Raw genomic sequence first — 3190 nt, forward strand, 5'->3', positions numbered from 1 at the left:
ATTCTATACGCTTTGCAACGAGCATAAATATATTCTCCCAAAAATTTGTTTTTAGAATTAAAATTATATGTTACAGAAAAGTTATTTCATGTCTTCAAACCAGTTAAATTAGTTGACAGTGTAGATGATTTGTTATTGAAAGAATATCAGGTAATTAGCATTTTCCGCGTATGTGACTGCAATTTCTATATACCAAACTCGATCCATATTTACCTGTATGCAAAAAAAAATCTTGTGCTATTTCTATCGTACAGTTATTTAATGCTAGACAGTCAATAGATCAGAATATTTTCTCGAGGTGCGAGGAACAGCTTAGAGGTTCTATTACCTAAGACCAACGACCGAGGGCAATTAAACACACTGAGCTGTTCCCTGCACAAAGGGAAAACTGTTCTGGTCTATTTACTGCTCAGGCATTAAATAATTCTTTTATTACCTGATTCCATTTTTAGTATTAAGTGTTCACAATTGTTCATTACAGAGTGTTTTCATATCATTATGCATTTGTATTATTGTAAAACAATATTGATATATAAATTACCGGTTTATAGATCACAGTCTCTCTCTCTCTCTCTCTCTCTCTCTCTCTCTCTCTCTCTCTCTCTCTCTCTCTCTCTCTCTCTCATTGTACTTTTAAAATAAACTACTTCTAAATTGTTGAACAAAATGCATGAATCCCGCTTTCAGTACCTTGATTAAATTCAAATACTTACCTAGTGTGGATGTATTCAAGACGGTTCTCATAAATCAATATTTTCTTTGTTTTATAGATTATCCTTATTTGGAACCAAATAGATGAATATTTTGTCCTTAAGATGATAGCGGAAATGTTTCTACAATTTTTATATTTCATTATTATATTCTTGCACACCGAAGTCTGGACCTTTAAAACTGGAGAGCCTAGAGCATGCTTTGTTAATAAAGAAGATAAACCTTTAATGATGGAAGTACTGCCTGGATTTGGTTGGGATAACCTTATGAACGAAAACCGAGGAATTGTAGTGAACTTCAATTATTCAAAATGCAAGACAACCGAAGACGGACGATATCTTTTACCGGACGGGGTCGTTACCATTCCTGTCAAGACAAGTCAAATAAATATTTTCTCCCAGGTATTTGACCATTGGTCTCAGTACGAGTCAGACACGGCATTTTCCATCAACACTGGGGGTCCGGCAAGAATTTTAAGCATTGCTGGGAGTTTTTCCTACGAGAGTCATGATGTTAAAAGACATCAGTTGGAGGATAAAACGATCACTACAAAAGTTCAGGCTAGGTGTGTCAGATATACTGCCAAAGTTCTTCCAGATGTACAACTTGATCAATCATTCCACAATCGTTTGCTTAAAATCGCCGATCACATTCAACATAAACGAAAATTGTCGTGTAAGTACGAGAGTGAACTGCTTGTTCGTGATTTCGGTACACACGTTCTAACTAGTGTCGATGCCGGAGCTTCCATTGTCAAAGTGGATCAAGTCGAATCTTCTCTTCTTAACAATACTAACAAGATTCTAATAAAGTTGGCGGCAAGCGCTTCATTTCCAATCTTTAATACAAGTCTGAACCTTCATAGGCCCTCCTCAAGTGCGGATATAAAGAAATACATTAAGAGCATAAAAAATTCCGAAATAAAAACCTACGGTGGACAGCCTATTGATTTAGAAAGTCTCACATTAGGCAAATGGATATCTACAATTGGGAATGATTTGGTAGCGGTAGATAGAAATGGTTTTCCACTTGACTACATCATATCGCCGACAACACTTCCTGATTTACCTGCAAGTATCGTAGAAGGTATAGTTCAAAGTGTTCGAAAAGCCATTGTGTCCTACTTTGAACATAATACATACCCTGGATGTACAAACCCGGGTGCACCAAACTTTAGCAAACAAGCAAACTTTGACGACGGCTCTTGTCACGAACCATTTGCTAATTTTAGCTTTGGTGGAGTCTATCAGGAATGTGTCCAGGAAACACCCCCTATCGACAATGAAAACTTATGTGACGAACTTATGTCGAAGAATCCACAGACTAAGGGATTTTCATGCCCAGAAGGATTCGAAAAAATATTTCTTCATACGGGGATCACCAAAAAAATCCAAATTAAACACGAGTGTGAAGAACATTGGTTCAGAGCCGAAACATGGAAGGATATATCATTTACTGCTGCAGCAAAGTACACTTCGTACTGGTGCCAACCAAAGCCAAATTTTAAAGGGCAAGAGAATAATGGATTTCTGTTTGGAGGATTGTATTCTGATACAACTAATAATTTTGTTTCGCAAACAAAATCATGCTCGCAGTATTATTATCCACTGAGGATTGCATCCGACATAAAGGTTTGTGTCAGTGATGATTACGAACTAGGCACTAAATTTGCCGTACCCTTTGGCGGGTTCTACAGTTGTCAAAGTGGTAATCCTTTAAATAGCGGTAAAAAGTCATGTCCAAAGGGTTTTAATAACCATTTAGCTTCAATAGTTGACGATTGTGAAATTCAGTATTGTGTGCAATCTGGACAGCTTACACATTTGAAATATCCAACCGTTATGCTGCCACCATTTTCTAAAGTCCCCGCAGAAAGCTTTGAAGCAAAAACAAACTACATAGTTTCTCATGATCTTAAAACTAGGGTTCAAATCATTGATTCAAGCATCGGTAAAAAATCACCAATTGAATCGAAATGGAAACCACTTAGTTCGGCACCTAATATAACGGAAATGTTATCGAATGAAAAACCGCTAAGTCACGTGACAAAATTGAACGATGAGTCCGTAATGTCGAATGGTATCGTTGCAGCATTGTCTGTGATCCTGACAGCCATAGTATGTATAATCATCGGTGTATGCATATACTGCATTTGCTCTCGCAAAGCAAGAAAACCTGATGGCCACAATTTGAATGAATATACACACCTTGGATACAGCTCTAGAGAAGTTGAGAGTAAGACGTAAATCTAAGAATTATTTGACACTGTTGAATATTCCAAATTCGTATGTGATAATTTTCTTTGAGTGTCAATTTTTGGATAATGTTAATATGATATGTATTCTTATATGCCCGTATAACAATGAATACGTTTCACGCTTGGTTTCGAAGCTCGAATTGTGAAGAGCTACATGTATTTGGTATCCGTGAAATCCGCACTATTTAATCAATGATACTAGTATATAACTTTACAAAGTAA

The 3190-nt window shown here is 36.6% G+C and overlaps 1 protein-coding gene across 1 annotated transcript; it reads left to right on the top strand.

The window, feature by feature from the left end:
• The first annotated feature begins 815 nt into the window (after positions 1 to 815).
• Positions 816 to 2957, top strand: LOC128160740 (macrophage-expressed gene 1 protein-like). The gene has a single exon (XM_052824082.1). It carries the CDS (start codon positions 816 to 818, stop codon positions 2955 to 2957), a length of 2142 nt encoding a protein of 713 aa, XP_052680042.1.
• Positions 2958 to 3190: the final 233 nt, after the last annotated feature.

Source organism: Crassostrea angulata, chromosome 8 (assembly GCF_025612915.1).
Source record: "Crassostrea angulata isolate pt1a10 chromosome 8, ASM2561291v2, whole genome shotgun sequence".
NCBI classification, from domain to species: domain Eukaryota; kingdom Metazoa; phylum Mollusca; class Bivalvia; order Ostreida; family Ostreidae; genus Magallana; species Magallana angulata.